The 22,469-nt window shown below is 39.9% G+C and overlaps 1 protein-coding gene across 1 annotated transcript in view; it reads right to left on the bottom strand.

Moving 5' to 3' along the window:
- Positions 1-22,469, bottom strand: part of unc5a (unc-5 netrin receptor A) — a gene marked incomplete at both ends in the record, with an annotated part of 148,291 nt that overhangs the window by 14,191 nt on the left and 111,631 nt on the right. The window contains 6 exons of the mRNA XM_079480623.1: positions 489-722; positions 3,686-3,854; positions 4,437-4,524; positions 7,941-8,240; positions 8,900-9,121; positions 17,594-17,758. Of these exons, the coding sequence (XP_079336749.1) occupies positions 489-722; positions 3,686-3,854; positions 4,437-4,524; positions 7,941-8,240; positions 8,900-9,121; positions 17,594-17,758 (1,178 nt within the window). The remainder of the gene's footprint in view (positions 1-488; positions 723-3,685; positions 3,855-4,436; positions 4,525-7,940; positions 8,241-8,899; positions 9,122-17,593; positions 17,759-22,469) is intronic.

The raw sequence follows: 22,469 nt of genomic DNA, 5'->3' as shown, positions 1-22,469 counted from the left end.
ATACAGCAAAATAACCAGCTTCACGAGAAAAGCTAAATGTTGACCAGCTTCACCCAACTTATTTTAGCTACCCATTTCTTTAGCCAAACACAAATAAATAATTACTTTAAAATTGGATCATATTATCTTCTTATGTGTTCTTACGAATTCAAATATGGCGACACATCAAAACTTCAAATTTCAGTATCTGGAGTTGTCGTATGATAATTCATCATGAGATGCAAGAACAAATGAAATTCCAAGTTATCGAAGTGTCGCCATATTTGAATTTAGCACTTAAATTTGTTAAGCTCAAAATATTTCTAGATTTATAGATGGATGTGCTATTGGGGTCCTATATAAGAAAACAACATGGAATTATAATATTTGTGTGTTTGTGTTCACATGAAGTCACAAACATCAGGGCAAGTAAATTGATACATTAGAATTTCATCGTTGGGTGAACTATTCCTGAAGCGATACAAGATTCACAATCTCATCCGTCTCACCTTCAGCAGGTCCTGTGTGTCATCCATACAGTAGACACGGATGTTGTACTCCAGCGTGGAGCAGTAGGCGGGAGCGAACAGCAGTAGTTTCAGTCGTTTAGCGGCGGCCATGCTAAGGGACTCCCCCACCAAAGCAAAGCGACCCAGCTGCTCGGTGAAGACCTGACACGTCTCCGCCTCCAGCTGACAGTAATAAGGCTCTGACACCACTTCCTCCCCCAGCTGAAGAACATCCTGAAGAGCCAATGAGAAAACAGCATGAGGATGAGCAGGGAGGACATGCAGTGATGCTGAGGAGAGCGAGCCGGAGCGTTTATTAGAGGGATAGTGCACTCTTGCCCTGAGGCTGTTCAGTGTCAGGTTTTGGTTACAATGAAGTGATTTGGGTGAGCAGTAATGGAATGATTCGCATAATGAACTGTGTTCTGTGCTCTAATGAGACACTAATAGCAGGGTTCATCCTGAACGTTCACACATGACAATGCCCACTAAGAGATATATGAGCTTACCTTCCTTCTGCTTACAAATCATTTGATATACATAGACTTGCTAGGCTTGGGATCAAGTATTTGATAATGCTGTTTATTTAAAGGCAAGGAAAAAACGATTTTTTACTTTGCATTTTTGTCTTGTAAAAATAAAAAATAATCAAATATCTTATAGTAACGTAACGTATAGAAATAAATGTAAAATGTTCCAATTTATCTTTTTTATAAAACAAGCTTTAACATCTCGAGTCACTGTTTGCTCTTAAAACAAGCCAGAATATCGGTCGATGGGGTAAGAAATGTAAACTTAAATCAGGTTTCAACTTCAATTCAATAACTAAAAAAACTTTATTTCTTTATACTGTTTTCGTATGTTTTAAGCCTAAACTCACGTATTTCTTATATTTCTATATTTTTTTTCAGATAAACAAGATTTAGTATCTTATGCCATTTACTTCTTTAATAAACAAGTATCTTGTAAATTCGAGTATCTTACATTTAAATGTTTAGACGTTTGTACAGGAAACAAGACAAAAAAAGAAGTAAGAAATTACATTTTTGCAGTGATCGAGGTGTTTCAATTTGAAATGTATTTTAGAAATATTTCTCTCTTTTGTAGCATGAAAGCAGCGAGAATGATGTTGGGGTTGTTGTAAGTGGTTGCCAAGGTGATGCTACGTAGTTGCTAAGGTGACCTGGGTGCTTTTACACACTGTGACGGGTATTCTGGGTGCTCATGGTGGTCTCCTTTATCACAATCTTTAAATCGTAAATACAAATTTAAGACATCAGTTTGTGGTGCTTGCCTATTTGCGTACAATCAACAGACTAAAATAATTAAAGCTACAAATGAACCAAATTCAGGTCTATGAACTCACAGTAATGATTTATAATTTAAGCTGACGGGTACGATTTAGCAGATAATGTTAGTTTGACATCGTCTGACTTCAATCCGCATAAAGGAAAAGTCCGTACGGAAACCTGCAATTTGATGTTTCAGAGATGACGACAAAGGGGCATTTGCGGCTTGAATTACTATAGTCAACTGTAACATGCAATACAGAACTCATTAGTGAAAATTGGATGACAGCAGAAAAGGACTATAGAGGTGCCCTAACGTGTGGCTTTTATAACACAGAGAAAAAATAATAATAAATTGGTGAGAAAAGGTAATCTGTCAGAAAACGTGACCCCGGCAGAGTCCAACACTACTGCGGACATGCCGTTCGTCTCAAAGTCTATGGTCAGATACAATCACATAATAGAGTGGGTTTAATTAGAAAAAGGACCTGTGGTGACAGAACCTTCTGCAGGAACCTCATCAGAAAGACTCCACACACTCTCTCTCTCTCTCTCACCATTATCTAATCAAACACAGAGCGCAAGCCCTACTGTCATGCACCTCGGGATCCCGGCCAGGAAATTACATCCAGCAATCAATAAAATAAGCCACTATCTTCATCAGTGAAATTAGTATTGGCACTAGCCATTTTACATTTGACCACAATGAAGTCTCGTTTTTTTCCATTATAATTTTTTGAAATGGCTCGGAAAAAATAATCCCGCGGTTCGATAACGCCACGGACTATATTTCATCCTCTCCCGCTTGTGTTTCGCTGATGTGCGTCCTCTGGAGAAATTAATTGCTTTGAGTCTGACTGCCAGGGCTCCTTTCAGGACAAACTTCCCTGAGTTTTTTCCTCCCGCGTCTGCAGTACCTGGCCAAGAACGGTGACCAGCCGCCGACGGGCTATATTTGGGGCAGGGGATGATTAAAAGTGCTCCTCTGCTCCCTTTCTAAGACAGGCCTATTCATTCTACTGCCGCCCCACTGCTGCCACACCGAGGAGCCTGAATAATTTATGCACGGTATCGAACATGAAAGAGGACCTTCGCTCTTTTCCTCCGTCCTTCCTCCATATGCTCCTTCTCTTCCTGGTCTCTGCTCCTGACGACTCTGAAGGCGACCCGGGCGCAGTTTAGAGACATTCGGAAAAGCCATCAGAGGTATTGAGGAACTGACCCGGGAGCAGTCGAACGGTCGTTGGATGGAATGAAGAGAGGTCGGTACAATTAAACAGAGATTAAGTGTGCAGGTACGAGAGATAAGGTGAAATGAGGGGTACACGGATGGAAACACTTGAGAGTTTTATTGTCTGCGAGACTATTTGAAATGATTATGGCGACACAGCCCATTTGGCTCCGTAGGAAGCTGTATTCAATAGCGGGATGATGCGAGAGAGTGAGGTAGAGATGACAAAGGGTAAGAAAGGTGAACGAACAGCGTGAATTCATTAGCCGACACCACCTACATGCCAGTGAATGCTAATTAAAGTGAAGAACAATCACACAAAAGATTTAAACGTCGCAAAAGGCACTACGATGGTTGAATGTAAAAGGTAATGCAAAAGGCATTTGGGGTTCGAAAACTGCGATTTAAAGGGACACTTCGTCAAAATAAAATCTGCCATTATTTATTGACACTTATTTATTCACAAAAGAAGATATTTTGAGAAATGTCTTAGTTGTTGTGTGTCCATACAATTGTTGTTTGGTTATCTACATTCTTCCAAATATCTTCTTAAGTGTAGACTGCAGATTAATAAAGTCATACAAGACTGGAATGACTTGAGGGTGTGTAAATGAACTCTTTTTTTGATTTGGGTGAACTATCCCTTTAAATCCACACAAATATATAAAAACCCTCACCTCCCAACTTCCTTCATAGGACTGCTTCTTCAGACGGATGGCCCAGTTCTCCAGGCTGGCATCGAAGCAGTGGTCCATGCTGAGGATGACTGGCCGGGTGAGCATCACACCGGGCGGCCCGCAGCTCACCACGGGGCTTAGCAGCGTCTGGCACCCAGCCAGGGGCAACCTGGGGAGGAGCAAACGGTCAAGTTTGTAGTCAAAGGGCCCTAAATGGATGACCAATGTCAAGCACAGACCAAAACATTTTACAAGACAAGGTTCCTCTATTAATCAGGCCACTGGTGCACGGATCTGACTTTGTAATCAAGACCAGGAGCGAGAACGCTGTTAACACTCTATGAATGCATGTTTTGAAAATCCGACAGAAAGAGGAACAAATTTAAATATAGAAGACACAGACAAACAATCCTTTAATCGCTCATGCCTGCATTTGAGGGTACTAACACTCGGTCACTTCATGCATTTTACTGGTCAGATGAAAAAACGAATATATTTACATTTTGCCGAGGCAAATTTATGTGGCCGAGTGTAAATGTAATGTGCATAACCAATCGGATCGCAATCCGACACATCAAGATGCATGAAGTGACCGCGCACGCACATTCACACCCAAAAATCACCCACACCAGCGCACGGAGATTGACTTCAATTATGCTCAGCGCTCCCTGCCAGCTTTTTTAAAAATCTGATTCGCACTGCGCTTCATTTCTTTGTGAAGCAGATCCGCAGATTGGTTCCAGGGACCTACCTCATATCTTCCATCTTCTGAATGGTGAGATAAATCTCATAAATCTTCCCTCTGGGAATGGCCTCCGGCGGGATGAGCAGACTGATTCCTAATGTAAATAGGGACAAAAAAAGAAAAGGTAGGATCATTTGTTCCGTGTGAATGCTGCTTTTGTCAATGCGGATCTTTATGTGACAAAACTAAATGCGGTTAATTCTCAGCAAATCCACGGCCAAGGTCAACGGTGCCATCTGCCAGAAATACCCTCTAAAACTTGTACATTATCTTTGCCAAACAGGAGATAGAAAAAGAAACAGGAAGCAAATGGGGAATGCAATTGGGGTGCAAGTCATATCAGAATCATATCAACACCATGATGTTTAAATTACTGGCAAATTGCTTTTGGTTATAATTAAGTTTTCTTCTTTAATAATAATATGAATAATCTTCACTGCAAATCTCAGTTTTAAATAGCGTTGGTATCGTTTGAATGTTATCAGTTCCATTTTTTATTCAGACACCGAACAAGTGAAAGATTTAGATATCAATATGTATGGTCATTTTGCCTGTTTATTGACTGATTTGCATTATATATATATATATATATATATATACGGTATATACAGTATATATTTGAGCTCCATTTTGAGCATACACACATTTTGTCCGATTTATTACAATCTGTATTACCATACTATAGTTTATCTACAAATATCATGGTTAAACTGTTGTTACAACAGTAAAAGTATTGTACTTTTGTGGTTGCTGTGCTTCACAACAAATACCATACTTTGTTTACTATCGTAAAATATGATCACAAGTTAACCCATGCGCATTTCTGAAAATGTGCACACAGAGGCTGATAAGAGAAATCGAAATGTTCATTTTATATCAAGTGCCCGATTCCCAACCTTTTGATCCACATTCTAGTATTGGAATTGATTTTCGATTCCCAAATCTAGTTTTAAGTCATATTATAAATCATAAGTAAAGCATACATTCACCGTAAAGCGCATCCTTAAAAACACATTCAGCCCCGGAGGTTGCACACTATCTGAATGTTGTTTCAATGCCTGAGCTGTAAATTAAATGTGATGTGACTGATCACTTTATATTACGACTTGCAGCTGATAAATCATACACTGGAGAATCTCATGTAAAGCATCTAGTGCAGTGGTTCTCAAAGTTTGTCGTTGTAAGGCCCCCCATTGCATTGCGACCCACAAATAAAAAATTATAACCATACATTTAGGCAAGGCAAGTTTATTTGTATAGCACATTTGCACAATGGCTGTTCAGAGTGCTTTACATAGAAGAAATGAAAAATATCCATTTGATAAAAAAGTGAAGAAATAAGAAAAAGAAAAATGAACCAGTTAAGAATAAAAATAAAATATAGTTTAGAATAGATAATAAATCAAATAAAGTACAGCACAAACAGTCAGACGGTCATAGGCACAGTGCACATTAATTAAATGCAAAGTTAAACAGATGTGTTTTGAGTCTGGATTTGAATGTGACTGCTGTGGGAGCACATCTGATCTCTTCTGGAAGCTGGTTCCAGCTGCGGCTCGCATAATAGCTAAATGCAGACTCTCCTTGCTTGGAGAGAACCCTTGGTATATCTAGCTGATGTGATCCTAATGACCTGAGTGTTCTGGGTCTGTATTCAATGAGCATGTCTGCAATGTATTGAGGTCCTAGGCCATGGAACGATTTATATACCAGTAATAAAACTTTAAAATCAATCCTATATATAACTGGTAGCCAGTGTAAAGACCTGAGGACTTGTGTGATATGATCATATTTTCTGGTTCTGCTCAGAATCCTTGCCGCAGCTTTCTGTATGAGCTGCATCTGTCTTATGGTCTTTTTGGGGAGGCCAGTAAGGAGTCCATTACAATAATCTACCCGGCTGGTGATGAAAGCATGCACTAGTTTCTCTAAATCTTGCCTGGAAACAAAGCATCTAATTCTTGCAATATTTTTCAGATGATAGTATGCTGATTTAGTTATTGCTTTGACATGACTACTGAAGCTAAGGTCTGACTCAAGAGACACACCGAGATTCCTGACTTGAGTTTTTGTTGTTTGACCTTTAGAGTGAAGGTAGGCGTTCACCTTGAGAACTTCATCTTTATTTCCGAACGCAATGACTTCAGTTTTGTCTTTGTTTAACTGAAGAAAGTTTTGGCACATCCAACTATTTATTTCATCAATGCATTTGAGCAGGGCGAAAATGGGGCTGTCATCATTAGGCGATAGGGCTAAGTATATCTGTGTGTCGTCTGCATAGCTGTGGTAAGCAATTTGGTTATTTCTCATTATTTGGCTCATTGGGAGCATGTACAGGTTGAATAGGAGAGGCGCAAGAATTGAATTTAGAACTTTAATTAAACCAAGAACATATTCAGTTATTCAATGCTGAAACAATAATTTTTTGGCTTGGTGGTCTTATTTTTCTGATGTTTGATTACATAAAATATATAACAAATTAAAAAATTAGATCTGTGCCCTCCCCCTGGATCGATCGTGGGGCCCCCAGTTTAAGAACCACTGATCCAATGTAATACAATAAATTATTGTAGAGAGAATTATATTTGATCATAATACACTGCCACTTTTGAATACCGGTCAATGAAGTAAATGCTTTTTGGCTGTGTAAGGAGTAGTTACATAATCTACCAGCAGGGGCAGACTGCTCACACTAACCAGCCAAACCTTATCAAAAAACACTAGGTTGTAATTATATTTAACAAACCCATAAATAGGCTATTCACAGTAGGATCTAAATGCATTATCTGCGAAACGTCCTCAAAACACCTGCCCACAACAGGTTTATCCACAAACAATGGCCCCAGACAGCCATAGCATTTCTAAGGACAATGTCCTCAGCTCAGGGAGCCCTGGTTATTTCATTTCCATCGTCGTCTGAGCCGTCTCTTTGACCACAAATGATTCATAATGTGACAGGCTGATGAACCGTCTGTCTGTTATTAAGAAGCCTAATTGCTTTGAATATACTCTGGTGGTGTCCTTGGAGTAGATAGGGTTGCAGGCGCTGTGCATGTGCATGCTGCATATCGGCTTACAGCGCCACGACTCGCAACTAAGCCACTGATTCAGCCGGCGAAGGATGGAGTGAGGTATTCATCAAACGGAGAAAGGGAAAATAAAACAGGACGTACTCCAATTACAGCTATTTTCGTCTAAGAAGAAAATGGTCATCTTTGTCATAACACAATCATTGCTGTATAAATGGAAGCTGTTCTTTGCTTTGCCTTGTTACTTGAAAAAAAGCATTTTAGCAGGTGTTCTCGATAGCTTGCGTCCCAATTTACATAAAACTGCTTGGATTACCGTGTAATTGGATCACCTCGCCCCTCGATTTCAGGCCGTGTCGGTATAATAGCGTTGCAGTTTAACAAAGCTCCAAAGCAGATTCGCAACAATCTTGACTAAACGTGAAAAAAATCCACCCTTTATACCCAGTATACTGTTTACTGTTGAGTCGTAAAATCTTACCAGTGTTGGGAAGAGTGAGACGGCCACCCAGGAAATTGAACGTGCCATACGAGGTGTTGACATTGTCTCTCGGTAGTGTTTTGAAATACGTCTGAGAAGAAAGGCGATCCATGAAGGCGTTGGGATCACTGGGCAGCTTTCCATTATGTAGTGTGTGGGACCCGTTGGGAAGGGGCTCCAAAAGTGGGCCGTTGCTCATGGAGAACTTTCCGCCAACTTCTTGACGGGAACGCAGAGTTCCCTGATAGCTTGTGGTGGTGGTGGTCAAATCCGGCTGGATTGTGAGCAAATGAGAGCTTTCTGTATAAACAGGGAGAAAAAACAAGTGGAAAAACTCTTTAAAGGTCACGCTGGTTACAAGTTCGCGGCACAAATTGATATTCTGCGCGAACGCACACATCCATGGATGTAGCCGGGCCTTCTGTGCTGAGAGAGACTCGCTCGTAAATAAATCAATGCCTTCTCCTCCTCTTTAGCAGGCACAATCAATTCAATTCAGCGTTTAAAGAAAGCTCGGCAGTAACGGTTGAAAGTTTACGCTGAAAATAAAGCCTGTTTCTGTGTGGCTTAATTCATCTCCATATTTTGAGCTGTTCTCATTTTGTCGAAATAAACATTTTAAAAACAGCAAAACCTAAATAGGTTTCGCAGGAGGAGCAGCGTAATGTGTTAAATCAACGTAATGTTACTATTACTAAATAACTTCCCACGTTAAAAGTGGGCAAGTAAAAATCCTCTCTCACTTCTATCTATAAAAATATATTAAAACATTCCAGTAAATTTGTAACTGTGACGATGGCACACCAACTATGACAACCTCCATTTAAATGCTACACATACACAAACACGTTTACAAGACTGTGGGCAGCAACCACAGGTGGCACAGGAACAAGGGTGCGGGGATGAATGGATGAAAGACCGTGACGAGGGTAGGATAGTGTAGAGAAACAATAGCCTACTGCTGCGAGCTGCCCTGCGTGGTGCCCACACACCTGGCTTGGTGGGCTTGATGCCCATGGGCTGAAAGCCAGTGGTGAGAATGGAAGAGTCAGCCACATCTGCATCCAGACCTTCTTTCTTTCTGCGGTACACCAGCACCAGGATGATCAACAGCAGGGTGAGACACAGGGCAACTGCCACGATGCCCACGTACAGGGCCACATCCTCAGCACCTGATGCAGCTGTGCAGAGAGAGAGAAAAAGTTATTTATACTTACAATGTCCTGTATGAACATTTAATAAACGGAGGGTCTATTTAGCCCGCCATGTTGGCAGAGACAATCTGCAGTAGCTCGGCCCACCAATATGTGATTGGAATTGAGAAAGTGTTAGAACGCTGCCATTTCAAGCAGCGACATAAGGTGTAAAGTCTGTATAGCTTTGGCACTGGAGACCGGGGTTCTAATCCACCTTTCGCTGAAAATACCCTTTTACTGCAAGTCATTTTGGATCAAATGCCAAATGCATAAATATACAGTAAATACAAATATATCAAAGCAATACTGTTGTAATATGTAAAAAACAAGCACTTTATACATTTTATACAAAACAAAACGTAGGCTAAAATGTTAGTCTAAATAAGCCTAAAGTAATAAGGCAAGATAAATGCCCACCATATAAAGAAAAACCTAATTTTCCATGTATTACTTTTGCATCTGTACCTTGAAATTAACCAAATTCAGCCAGATAGTGTTTTTTTAAGCACAACATTATTAGTAAACAAAATTACTTAAACGTGACATGTCTCACATTAAAAGGATGTTAAGTGAATTAACAGCCACGGCATTCAATTGCTGTACACATTCCCTGTTGTAGCCTCCTTAAAAAGCTAATAATATCTGTGCTTTAGTGGGTTGTTTTGCAGTTAGAACGATGGGAGTGTTTGCTGCCAGTTTGCAACATCAGCATTCTGCAGCTGAATTTACGACAGCGATTTTGAAAGACACTCACTTGCAGAGAGAGAGAGAGAGAGAGAGAGAGAGAGAGAGAGAGAGAGAGAGAGAGAGAGAGAGAGAGAGAGAGAGAGAGAGAGAGAGAGAGAGAGAGAGAGAGAGGAGAGAGAGAGAGAGAGAGAGAGAGAGAGAGAGAGAGAGAGAGAGAGAGAGAGAGAGAGAGGACAGAGAGAGAGAGAGAGAGAGAGAGAGAGAGAGAGAGAGAGAGAGAGAGAGCAGCGTGTGTGTTTCTGACACGAAGCAGATTTCCCTATGAACTCACATAATTTCACGTGTCCTCCCGATCTATGGCCTGTAGCTTTATGGCTGAGCACCCAGAGACAAATATATCCAAAATTATTCTAATGAATTGTGTCGGTGGGAAATGTGATTTGTGAAGGTTGTCTCTGTGGCGCGCTGATTTTTTGGGTGCCAGAGGTGTCTGTGTTCGCAGCTGGGAGAGCCCCGTGGCTTTTTATTGTAAAGAGAGACTGCGGAGGCGTATTCAGGCCCATTTAGACACTCTGCGGAATGACAGCTAAAAGCTAAGAGGAAAGCAACTGAAAACAGGACGGCTTTCAGAGATGTGCATATGGGCTCAATGAATTAAGCAACTTAAGAATCTATACAGTGTGTGTGTGTGTGTGGCCTTGTGTGTAAAATTGCTGATTTTCAAAAGTTAGTTCAATTTGACAAACCTCATTTTGGGAAATGCTTAAACAGAAAAGACGTTTTTAAGTAAATAGTAAATATTTAAAGGGATAGTTCTAGAGGTTTGAAATGACAACTTGAAGACAGAAGTAAGTGAAGACCGAATTAAACATTTTGGGTGAATTATACCTTATATAAAGTTTTGCCATAAGAACCAAAAATATTTAGTATTATAAAAGAAAATCGTATTTTGAGTGTGATTCATTTACACCACAAATTCAAGATGAATATAACTGTAAACATGATTTATTTGTGTGTATTGTTAGGTGTGCTTTGGGGTTAGCCTATAGTAAACATTTCTTTTCCAAATAAAACATTACAAGTGTGTTGTGGTCCTGGTAAATCCTACACTGTAGGGACTGAATGTCCACAAAAATACGCTAACTTGATAGAGTTTTTTTGTTCCAATTAGAATAAACAGTATATTAATCATATTAAATAACTAAAAAAATGAAACACGCAGAAAGCTTTCTTTTAAGAGTAGGTTTGAAAGAGTTCACTTCAACATTGGCACCCATTGACTTTCCATAGTCATTTTTATTCCTCCTATGGAGAGTAAATGGGGGCAAATTTTTGTCCTCTAAGGGACATAATATAAACTTGGTACTGTACAACAGTCATTATGTCTATAGAAGGTCTCCATAAAATACAGTGTGTGTGTGTCTGTGTGTTGACTTAAATCAGAGTATTTGCCATATTTGATCTGATGTGAAAACAAGGCTGTGGGGCAAGTACAATCTGTTCAATATGTTGCGCTGTTGTGTACTTGAGTCTTCATTCAGCCCATGAGAGATATAAAATACATTTTCCCACAAATTTCTAGTGAGCAAAAACTCAAGGTGTACAAAACAGATGCCGCCAAAACCTTTAAGGTGAAGTGTGTCATTTTAAAGATGGATTTAACACAGGCAGTTTCTGCCAATCTCATATTAATCTGTAACCTATACGGTAGTATTGCTTACGATCGTATCTTCGAAGAGTGTGTAGTTTGATCAAATTTATAAAGGAGAGAAACTGCTGTACGATTATTTCCGGAAAAAGACGAGCTGCTGGAGGCAGGCAGGGGGGACAGAACTACAGCACCAGCACACAATACATCATCGCATTATCCATTCGTGTTGTTTACATTATGCATGTACGCGAATGTATTGCCAACAAAACATAGGACTTAGTTTGACTCCAAATCCAACATTATATCCACTGTTTATATAAAATCCATCACTGAAATGCCATGAACGAACAAAAACACATCAACTTCTCTCACTATAGCAAGAGTAACAAGCTGCAGCTGCAGGCCCACAGCGCAGCCAATCTTGACGCAGCAACGCCAATCTTGATAAGCGGGTCTTCTTCCTATCGCTAGTCGGTTGCCCAATAAAAAAGGAATAGGATCCCTATTACAAAACAGGGATTCAGACTTATAAAAACAAAATTTGGAGTACTGGGGGAGTGTATCAAGCACAGAAATACTACGTCATACGTCCAACTTGTATTTTAAACAGTTAACAATGTTAAGCATGAGAAGCCAGCATGTTCAATAGTGTAAATAAGAAGCATGAAACCCCATCACACCGTTTCCCCAGTCTATTTCGAGCCGACAAGTAAATTGTTTCTTTAACCTTTATTAGTTTGTACAATGATGTGAAGAAAGTTACACTTATCTGTGTCACACCTCCTCTTTCACTCTCACAGCTGACAAGCCGTCATTTGTTTGGTCTAAACGAGAGTGAGATTGTCAAAGGAAATGATTAAATTAGAATCATCTCCGAGCCCAAAATCACACAGACAATTAAAACAAGGCTGTCAATTACCATTATACCAGCCTGCGTCACTCTAATGAAGCTGTGCTCTAATTGTTCATCACACCCTTAATCACCAGAGTGGCAATAAACACGCTCATGACTATCAGAGCTACTTAAGACAATACACACTTCTTGGGACTGCAGGTGCCTGGTCCAGTTATTTTAATCCAAATATAACTCCATTACTTTGACGTGTCCTCGGAGTAATGCTAATATCGCTCGGGGGGCCTGCGGGTCATCGGCTGCGCGTCTCGAAGTGTTCCGGGCGACTGCGAGCGTGTGACTGATGACTCTGTCAATACGACATGATACCGTGAATAGGGAAAGGTGGCCGAGCTCCAGGAAATGGCACTGCATCAGAGGGTGTTTCATGAGAGCTGGTCAATTCTGAATGAAACAAACATGGATCGTTGGACTGCATTTGTATTGACGATGCATTAAAAGTGTCTAAATTGGTGGTGGGATTTTGTCATGGCTTGACTAAAGGCTCACATTGTCATAAACCGGCGGTTTTCGCATTAAGAAACATGATGGAGACTTTGTTTGTGTGCATAAGCAAGCGTGATGAAAACAGGCTGGAAAATAAAAGCTTAAAAATGTGAGGAGCTGGTAGTTAAATTGATAAAAAGCCCCCCAGAAAGGCAAAAACATACTCTCCATTGAATGATGAAATGCAGTTTTTGCTAAATTCAAGACCAAAATTCGCCCCCCTTGGACTTTGGAGGGATCTCTCTGGTTAATTCGCAGAGCTTTATTCTTTATATTTATTATTTGCTATTCCATCTGAAATTCTACAATGTTGCTCTCAAGCAGTCTGATTTACATCTGCTTTAACCGATCTGTTGGAAATAATATGAATGCAAACATAAATAAATAGGGTGGTGCCCAAAATTATTTAAAGGCGTAAAAATAATTGTCTAATAAAATACAATGTTAATACCAACCAATAGCATCACTGCATTATAAAGGTTCAATCCCCTTCTCTTCATCCAAACCACCAGCCATCCCTGAACTTTGTTCTGACCTGTAACATTCTTGGACTTTCAATACTCTACTTTTTATCAGGTCCAAATGATATATTGAATACCCAATAATTGACACTTCCTATAGACCGGGTTGATGTTCCCTTTGCCCCGCTGAATAATTGAAGAGACATCCATCACGCTTTAATTGACACAGTTAATCGGGTTGTATAATTGGATTGGATTCTTCTTTTTTTCCACAGTATTCATGCCTTGGTCTCTCTCTCACAGGACAAGAAGCAGACGACGTGCTTTTGCTATCTGTTTCCCCAACTCCTGCTCTCCTTTTTGCTGTAATCAACACAAAAGGAACAAAAAGAGCGAGCAATGCGCCTTCTGATCCTGCGGCTGATGTAAGCTCTGTCGAAACATGGATTTCTGCAGGTGTAACAGAGGCTCCGAGCAACCTGTGCAGTGTATCAGCAGGGAGTCTTAGCCTGGCCCGAGGGGACTGAACTCCGCCTGTGGGTACCGTAAATCACAGATAGAGGTTGCTCCCTTCTCACTGTGGGATGCGGTCTGCAACCTTCAATTCTCCTATAAGGGTTGACAGAAACAGGCTTGGACTTGTCTATCTGCTGTGACATTTAGAGACAGTGCTGATTCTCTCTGGAAGATGCTATTGTTTTCTGGAAAATAAAATCCAGGTAACTGAACAAAAAGTAAATATGGTTCAGGCTACCAACACTAGCAATACAAAGTGGGTTGAAAATCTGACAAAGTTATATCCTAAAATAAATCTTAGCCATCTTAAAAGTTTGCCTGAGATAAATGCATGTGACAGTTCTACAATAGAAAATAAAAACACATGAAAAATAAATATCCATCCCTGCAGCACACATTTTTTAATTAACCCATCAGTATGAAAGACTAAATTTGCACTTACAGGTTACGAAATCATTTCCATTTTGCTAAATGGGAAAAAAAACACAGTGCTTTGAAATGAATTTACTCTATCGCAAAAATGAGTCTGATTATCAGCGCAGCCTGCATTAGTTCAGCAACATGACTTTCTTTTTTATCATCACTTTTTACAGAGTAACACCTGAGTGTAATTTTACCAGTTAATTATCCCGACCAGATGAACGGAGCATCGTGTGGTCTCAACATTGTTTTAAGAAAATCATACAAAAATACACCAGGAGTGTTGCATCAGGAGCGTCTGCAGTGTTGTGAGAAAATATGAATGTAAATGAATGCCTTATAGGGATGCTCCACCCGAGCATGAATTACTCAACAATTACTTTAATAAATATTAGTGTATACATTTCTTTGTTCGGTTGAACACAAAGAGAGATATTTTGGAATACTGTTAGCAACCAACAGTTCTGAAGCTCCAATGACTGCCATAGGAACAATTTTAATGGTAGTCAAAGGTGCCCCAGAACGGTTTGTTTTCCTACATTCCTCAAAATATCTTCTTTTGTGTTCAACAGGACGAAAACATTACAAAAATGTTTCCCACTGTGGCAGTCGATGGCGCCTCAGAACTGTTGGCTGCTAAGATCTTTCCAAAATATCTCTCTTTGTGTTCAACCGAACAAAGACATTCATACATGTCTGGAACAACTAGAGGGTGAGAAAATAATGACAGAATATTTATTTTTTGGTGGAGTTACCCTTTAAAGATTTTCATATGCTTCTAAACTAAGTTTAAAGCATAAAATTAAGATTTTAGAGAAATGCTTTGATGATTCTCAATCGCACAACCGCCCTTGCTCGTTTTTGCTGTTTTCATCTTGAGAAAAGCATAAGATTAAGGGCAGGTGCTCTCGGGTTAATCTTTTCTTGAATAGTAAGGAATGCTACTTTCATTTCAACGACTTTCCTCTAGCAAATAATTAAAAGGCTTCACAAAAAAAGAAAGAGAAAATATTTCCTGTGCGGTGGAGTAGCCAAAGCAGGCCGGATTTTCTGCTCATTACTATATAAAACAGGTCTATTGTTTGGCAAGAGGCATCTGCTGAAAACAGATTGGGACAAGAATTTTGCTCCGGCCAGCATTCCAATTTTGAGGGATTTTTGTCCATTCAATGTGCTTTCAAGTGTGGGCTAAAAAGGGTTTTAGAGAGTGTGAGTGTGCATGTGAATGATGTGGGAGGATGCAGATTAAAATCTTAAATTTGAAAAAGAAAGTAAATCTAAAAGTAAATAAATATTGTTCAAATGTGTATGGCTACTTGGAAAATATGCTTCTCAAACAAACCTAGAAATCTATCCCTAATAAAGTATATGTCTGAAATAAACTTTGTATACAAAAACATGTTATTGTTTTCTTTCATTATAAAACTTAAATTGTGTAACCCGGTCTAACTCGTACCTGCTCTGAGTGGCCCTAGAACTCTTTCAATACTGTTTAAAAAGTGAGACCTCAAGACATTTACATTTACGCATTTGGCAGAAGCTTTTATCCAAAGCAACTAACATTCTATACATGTGTTTCTAAGAATGTGAAACCCACTGGGATCGAACCCACGACCTTGGCGTTGATAGCACCAAGCTCTTACCACTGAGCTACAGCAAATTCTAAACACATGGTGACTACACCTAAAATGCCAAATTATAACAAGTCTTGATTTATAATGGAATATTAAAAAGTGTAATACTGTATTAAAAGTGGAAGAGGTAGCCTACAAGCAGAGAAGGACACAAATACAGATTTTTTCAGACACCAGCACCCATCACAGGACTGTGTCCTCACGGTCCGACAAAGAGCTTCCTCTAGGTGAAACGACATAGCCCTCTTAACCCAACACTGCACAGTGTATCCGAATAAGGATGCCGATCCCATTTTGATCTAAGAACATGTGAATGGACCACTTTGATGCCCATCTGCTTGGCCGGACCCCCGGCCTCGCAAATGTCCCCGTGGCTGTCATCATTGCAGCTTCTGTGCTTTTAATTTGAGCAATATGGGCCAATTAATAACATCCTGACTGCAGCGCAACCTCCCAAAAAAACAGAGGCATGTAAACATCTAAGGCTAATAACCAAGCCTTGAGCTGGCAGGTTGCGATATTCTGTGTTTTCTTTGTTTTTCGCTGCCGATGGAAACATTTGTAATTTTTGCACGTAATCTCTGAGAGCTGCAAATATGGTGAGGTGGTTTGAGGTCATACTATGATTAGACATGCCTCCATATGTGGCCCTTAGAAAGTGCTAAGGATTTCAGAACTATGTATCGACTCGCGGCGTGGGTAATAAAAAAATCTCTTCACTTCTTGACCTCTGCTTCTGCACAGACTAATGGGAGTGTTTGCTCACTTTCCACCTTCACTTATTTCTGTCTCTTTCTTTCCACATCAGCAACAATCTTGGCAATAAGGAGATTAAACAGGATAACAGAATACCGTATGAACCAGGTAACTGAAACAAGTCCCTTTTTTATTTTTTACGGGAATGAAACGGCTCACATCTAGTTTTATGAAAAACTTGATAAGCACTGGATAAATTACAGCAAGCGACATTAAGTGCCTCTTTTCTGTCTTCATTCAACTGCAATTCATTTAGCATGCTGTGTTGGCCGAACATTTTTACATGCACGTATGTATAAAGACTTAGAAGCCCTCTAAAAAACTGCTCACAGGAAATCACACAAAACCATCTTGATATTCCACCGGCTTCCACTTCTCCGCCGTCTGCCCTCTGGCATTTGTTTGAACCAATCGGTTCTCGCAGCAACCGTTGATAACAGCCATCAGAAGCTCTGATATAAAAACAATCATTGGAAGAACAGCAACGACATTACCGCACCCGAGGATGCCAACGTTGATGCTGCTGTGGTGCCATGGCAACAGATGCTGCAGAACTGAGAGGTTTAACTTCGTTAAAAGAACAGAACAACAAGAAACGGGAAAAAGGTTATGTGAGGAAGGGGGCACAGAAAACCATTATAATCTCAGGCAGTGTAACCTGAGGGACATCAAGACCTTGTGCGGCTCGAGATTCTTTGATCTGGAAAAGTGACCTTCCTACAAACAACGGAACGCAACAATACAAAAAGCCAGTCGGCTCACTGAACAAAGCGTGTTAATGCAGTCCTCCATGGTGCTCGTCCCAGGTGGTTCGGGCCCTCCCAGATTGTAAATGGGATTCGAACCGATGTTTCCTGAGTCCGATTCGCAGTCACACTTAGTGATCAATAAAGGAAGCCTTTGATCGATCGATTAATCGAGGGATGCACTTACTCTGTGGGCACTGCTCGCTTGTGCAGTTGAGCGACTGGACATCCAGACCCTGGCAGTCTTTTCCTCCCGTACCTGGCGTAGGTTGAGTACATTCCCTGCTCCGCCACATGGTGCAGTCCACTCCGCATGGTGACCATTTACTCCACTCACTCCAACCTCCATCCACTGAACACACACGCACACACATACACACAAAAGACGAATAATTAGAAATCCATCACACATTCACTTCACATGTCTGCGCCATTACAAAGCCTTTGTTATTATTGTAGCTGGCTATAAATACGAGCTCAGCAAGATTCTCTTTAAGCTTGTGTGTCACCATGTTAGTAGCTGGCCTCAGCCTTAAGTTCAGCATTACAGGAGTCTAGTAGTTCCCGTTTTATGCATTAAATGTGCTATAAAACACTTGTCGTGCCTACTGGTGTTATTTTAAAAGGGCCTTGTAGCATTGCCTACCTTCTTTCTGAGTCATTGTGTCTAGTGGACGATAAAGCAGTATAATGATCATATTTCTGTTTCCTTATTTTCAATAGAAATCTATTTTTGAAAAGCGCCTCCATGAATTGCATATACATACGGTGAGAAGAAAAAGATAATGCATTATTTAGCCAGAGGACAAAAACATTGCAAGCTGACTTTAATGTAATGGTCAGAAGTCATTTCAGCATATAATGAATAGCAAACTTTTCCTGCATATGATATTTGTTAATAACATTTTATTTCAAGCAGCAGGAAAAGAAAAGGCTGCGCAAAGCAATGGAAAAATAATCAAATAAAATGGGAAAAGGTGTGACCTCTTTCTAGAATCGCACACTTCTTTTACTGTAACCGACCTACTTTTGTCAAAACATAACTCCACCTTATACAGCTTTCCTGTGGCTCAGTGATTTAAGCATGGCGCTAGCAACGCCAGGGTCATGGGTTTGATCCCAGGGGATTGCACATAGTCAGAAACAAATTTATAGTACAATGCAATGTAAATCGCTTTGGATTAAAGCGTCTTGTTTCTGTTTTGGAAACTGCACAAACATTACAATAAAATACTACCAACCGAAAAGTTAGAACTAAATCAAAATGTGACCCTGGACCACAAAACCAGCATGGTAGCACGGATATGATTGAAGCAATAGCCAACAATAAAATTATACATATTTATTTTATGCCAAAAATCTTCAGCATATTAAGTGAAGATCACATTCCATGAAGATATTTTGTAAATGAACTACCGTAAATATATTGAAACGTTACTTTTGGGAAACAGAGAGTTTCTTCTTAGCAACGGCCTGCTACAGCGCCTCTGTTGGACAACTTCAAAGGCGTTTTTTATTTTTCAAAAATGTTACAAATATTATATATTATATGAATATTGTTTATTTTGAAATTGTAAAAATAAATTTAAAAGCTCTTGTGGACCATTCTTGTTTACGTCTTTCAAAATGGTCTACATTTATGACCCAAGAGGATTAAAAAGCAGGTGGCAGTTTTGTAAATATGTGTGAGTCACTGCAACAACACTCTAAGTCATTCATGGCGCATTTTATTTTCATTTTTTCAGCATTATTCGTAAGATGAACCAGAGGCGGCTTTGGAAGTCTCATTCAGACTGACGCTGTGCCAGGTTGAGGAAGGTTACTACAGGGCTGATTTGAGCAGCTCTGGTAATGAGTTCTCTGGGGGCGCTTAGCGACGGCCCTCACTGGACCGGGAGCAGGAGGTGAATTATGTTTCTTGGATATAAACATACTGATGACTCCATTCGACAGACTGAGGATCAGTCACGCTGGGCTGCTCATTAACCCTTGCCTTTGTAGTGTATTTACAGTATAGTAGTAGAGATAACCCGGCCCTGGAAATACTGTGAGTTCACCGCTTGGCTAAACACCAAACTAATGAACTCGCAAGTCCAAGATAAAAAAGTCACCTATCGTAATAGTTATGAATGATGACAATATTTAGTCATGGGTTGGCTGCCGGTAGTGTGGCTTTCATATTAAAATATGCGCAGAGACATTATTAAGCAACTCGGAATGATATTGGTGCTAATAAAAGAATGTGTGTTGAGTGCATTTCAAGGAATTGCTGACGCAGCATTTGATCAAACATTTGGAGAGAGCGCCAACGTGCTAAAATAATTGTCCTTGTTTGCCATTGAGAGAGAGCGGGCGGACTTCTATCATCACAAGAGCCCGGCTGAACTCTGAATTAATGACTAATGAACGCATTACAATATGAATCGTGTTCCTGTCTCTGATTCAACGTATGAAGGCAGGTGATGAGAGATCAACATCTCAGAGATGGAGAAAAGATTCTCTTAGAAAGCAGTACAAAGCGACAGTCTTTTGACTTTCAGATATTCTAAAAAGAAAACCGATGAAACACTGCAGCAGTAGTAAAATGAAATGCCAATTGACCTACTTAAAGTGACAATTCAAAATGAAACTTCTGTCAGAATATATTCACGCTCGTGTAATTTCAAACCCTTCCGCAGAACAGAAAATAAATATTTTGAAGAATGTTAGTAACCAAACAATGGCGGCACTCATTCACTTCGATTGTAGACACAAAACCAACGCAAGTCAATGGGTGCCACCATTGTCCGGTTACCAGCATTCTTTAAAATATCTTCTTTTGTGTTCTGCATAAGCAAGAAAGCCACAGAGCTTTGAAATGACAAAAGGGTTAGCAAATGATGACAGAATGTTTATGTGAACTATCTCTTTAATGTGACATTTCCAAAAATGTCTAGGGACTGGGTTGTGAAAAGTGGTGGTTTCATGGGACTAGACTGGACTGAATCGCAGTTGATTATAAAGGACCATTGCCTTTCTGAAGCACTGCTGACACCTACTTTTGACATGAATTGCATTATTGTTATCCAGCGTTAAATTGCTGTGTTAACAATTGGCAATTATTTAGAGAGGCTTCGATATCACTAGCCTACGACAAATAAACATTTTGGAAAAATGTATTAAAGTTTGATTAAAGATAACAAAACATTTTCTTCCCCTTTGGGATAACACAAACTAATTAATGAAATGCAATAAGAACGGTAACGTGTGTTAAGATGATAACTACAGCAAATTGGGTCAATTCATGTCGATTTCAAAACAGCCAAATAAAAAGTAGAGAGAAATGAAGAGAGGCACACAATAATAGCCAGCAGCTAGTGTCTCAAATATGCTTAACATTTGAAACGCATACACTACTATGAAACCAAAGGGAGTTTCATCCAAAAACAGATAATTCATTTTCTTTCCCAGGTGCCCTACTATTAAGATAATATCTTTGATCATTCTTTCCAATCATCATGGTGTGAAGAGCTGTGTGTGTGTTTATGTTTCCGTGTGTGAGACACGGCCAGGTAGGGTGCCGATAACACAATAACGCAGTGGCAGGTCTATTTGGACGTCTTGTCCGTGGCACATCTAAAGAGCGTCCAACCGCTTTTTACACGAACCGCAGGAAGCCACATTTCCGCTCGCCGCTGCTCACAATCACAATGGCTGATGCCGGACACCTCCAGCTGCCTTGTCCTTGAGCGGGGAGAAGGACCAGGGAAAAGAGGCACACAATTACCTTTCAGATCAGCGGGGACGAGACCGAGTCAACACTCGCATCTGTAATCTCGCCTGGTCCTAAACACTCGGTTCTCGATAGAACTGAGACAACAAGATTACAGGTGACTCAGGGGCTCTGAGCCAGAGAGGGCGGGGGTGAGTACGGCTGTGATTTTATAGCAGTCGGCTGCCTCTGTTTAGGTTGAATGTGTCATGCATCATTAATAAAAAGAACAAAAGTATTTTACATACAAGCAACTTAAATGGTTTTTAAAAAGTATTTTTATAGAGATTGTTCACCCAACAATGAAAACGTTGTCATCCTTTACTCACCTTCAAATCTGTATACATTTTTGATCTGATGAACACGGGGAAAGATATTTGGAAGAATGCTTATAACCAGACAGATCTTGCCCCCGTTGGCAACCATAGTAAGAAAAAATACAATGGTTGTCAAAAGTGACCCAGAACTGTTTGCTGTCCTACATCAAAATGTCTTTTTTGTTCAACAGAACAAAAACAATTATAAAGTAATTTTTCCTACTATGGGAATCAATGGGGGACAAAATCTGTTTGTATATAAACATTCTTCAAAATAAATTTCTCTGTGTTCATCAGAACAAAGACGTGTATACAGATTTGGAACAACTCGACGGCGAGTAAATGATAACAGAATTTTCATTGTTGGGTGAAGTATCCCTTTAATAAGTATTTTCTTCAAAGTGCCTACACAAATAAGAGGTCAAAAAAATTGGTTCCCAACTCATTTCGCTTTTGTAATGTGACTTATTTCTGAGTGAAAGTAAAGACAACTACAAATAAAGTAACGATTGATTTTAGCCATTGTTAATCGACTGGATCTTGATCAAGAAGACAGAAGAGCTCGAAAAAAATCAGCCAAAAAATCTTTTTTGATTTAATGATGAATTATAGTAAGTCAAAACAAAAAAGTGCATATAGCTTCCATAATGTTCAAATATCTTATCAAGGATGATCAAAGATGTCCTGAGAGCCGAAGAAACCAGAGGTAGAAGACCGACCAATGAGACACACAAGTGCAGAACAACAGGAGCAAAAAGATTTTCATTTTCTGGCGCTAAGCCTTATTCCAAAACCTAATTCAAAACTCATATGGGGCAACATTTTATCTGTTAAAAAACTTCAAGAAGGGGTGGATGAGAAGAGATAAAGTTCTTCAAATCAGGCTGCCTTCCAGGAAAGAGAAAAAACATTGGCTCTGCGTGCAAAATACATACTGCCATTTAAGCTGGAGAGTCTTGTTCTCCATCAGTCAAGGCAAACGCAGGGTTCCTCGC

Source organism: Barbatula barbatula, assembly GCF_947034865.1.
Source record: "Barbatula barbatula genome assembly, chromosome: 18".
NCBI classification, from domain to species: Eukaryota; Metazoa; Chordata; class Actinopteri; order Cypriniformes; family Nemacheilidae; genus Barbatula; species Barbatula barbatula.
Note: the sequence above shows the minus strand (reverse complement) of the source record. Positions and strands in the feature narration are given on the sequence as shown.